The 1,741-nt window shown below is 36.9% G+C and overlaps 1 protein-coding gene across 1 annotated transcript; it reads left to right on the forward strand.

Moving 5' to 3' along the window:
• Positions 1-47: 47 nt before the first annotated feature.
• Positions 48-1,359, forward strand: LOC149011193 (receptor-like protein 33). The gene is made up of 2 exons (XM_089162581.1): positions 48-524; positions 721-1,359. The coding sequence occupies exons 1-2, from the start codon at positions 48-50 to the stop codon at positions 1,357-1,359; spliced, it is 1,116 nt and encodes a 371-aa protein (XP_089018707.1).
• The last annotated feature ends 382 nt before the right edge of the window (positions 1,360-1,741 follow it).

The raw sequence follows: 1,741 nt of genomic DNA on the forward strand, positions 1-1,741 counted from the left end.
CTAATCACTCCTTCAACATGTTAGAAGTACTTGATCTTCACTCAAACATGATACAAGAATGTCAATTATCTACACCATGCTCTTCCCAAACATTTGATGAGTATGATCCTGAGGTTGTTTCCCATATCTTAGGGAGTCTCACTTCCCTTCTCTCTAAAACCGCCTATCTCTTTTCAATTTCAAACAACAAATTAACTGGAAAAATCCCTTTATCAATCTGCAAAGTGAGAAATTTTGATATCTTGGATTTGTCCAAGAACAAATTGAACAGTGGCATTCCAACTTGCCTCGGCAAAGGCAATATAGGGGTGCTAAATTTGGAAGAAAACAAATTACAAGGACCCATTCCTGATTTATTCAAAGTTGAGTGCAATCTGCATACCCTCAAACTCAACAAAAACAATTTTCAAGGAGGAATTCCAAGATCACTAGGCAACCGCAAGTTACTCACCTTATTGGATATTTCAAACAACCGGTTGAATGGTACCTTTCCTCATTGGTTGGAAAATCTTGTTGAGTTACGGGTTCTTGTTTTGAGGTCCTAACAGATTTGCTTGGTCCGATTGCTCAACCCATCCAACCTCATTCTCGTCCCTTCCCAAGCCTACATGTTGTTGATCTCTCTTTTAATAATTTTAGTGGAGATTTACCATTGCAATACATTTCCCATTGGAAAGCTATGATGTTTGACGAGGATACATCTGACTTGTACTACAATAGTCAAAATACTTCGCATACTATCAAGACACAATTGTAATTATTGAGAAGGGAATATACTTGGAAATGCAAAAAATTTTAACCACCTTCACCACCATTGATCTATCCAACAACTTCTTTGTAGGAAAGATTCCCGATGCATTGGGAAATTTAAAAGCATTGAAAGTGCTCAACTTGTCTGAAAATAGCCTAACAGGTCATATTCCATCTTCGATGGGAAAACTAAGGGGACTTGAGTCACTTGATCTTTCAAGAAACATACTCTTTGGAGAAATCCCGGTGCAATTAGCAAGTTTGACGTTCCTTGCAGTCTTGAATCTATCTTACAATGACTTAACAGGAATTATTCCACAAGGGAGCCAATTCAACACTTTTTCAAATGCTTCCTACGAGGGAAATGCAGGATTATGTGGTTTTCCTTTGACGGAGAGAAGTGCGGAGTTTTACCTCCCACATCAATTTTCCAAAAAAGGAGATGGTGATGATGATGATGAAACATGTTTACTCGATTGGAGGTTTGCGTTGGCGGGGATATTGCTCGGTGTTATAATTGGATTGGTTGTTGAACGAGAGTTACTGTGGAGGAAAAATAGATGTTCTAAGTTCATTTCTAGGCTTGTGGTGTCCAACCAGAGCAAATGATCAAGGAAAACCAAACACCATAAAGGAATGTGAATCCATTTCCACAATGAAATTTCTTATATTTGCTTTTGCAATTTTGTTCTTTTATTATGTTTAATTGTATGTTTGTCTGTAGTCATCTTTGGGTTGAGTAAGATTTTGAGCCCTCTTCAAATGTATCTATGTTTTATATTTTCTATGGAAAATTTTCAAAGACACCCACACCTAAACTTGCACTACAATAAACTTGTCAGTATATTACGTTAAGAATCATCATTTTTTGTCTTATAAATTCCAATCCCTTCCATGAAGGGTGATGTTTAATAACGTGTTTCATATTGATTCACTTTGAGCTCCTAGCTTAACTTTCCTGAGTTTAGATCACATCCTTTGATGCTTCCTT

The sequence above is a fragment of the Hakea prostrata genome, chromosome 7 (genome assembly GCF_041222555.1).
Source record: "Hakea prostrata isolate BN-2017 chromosome 7, UWA_Hpros_2, whole genome shotgun sequence".
Taxonomy (NCBI): Eukaryota; Viridiplantae; Streptophyta; class Magnoliopsida; order Proteales; family Proteaceae; genus Hakea; species Hakea prostrata.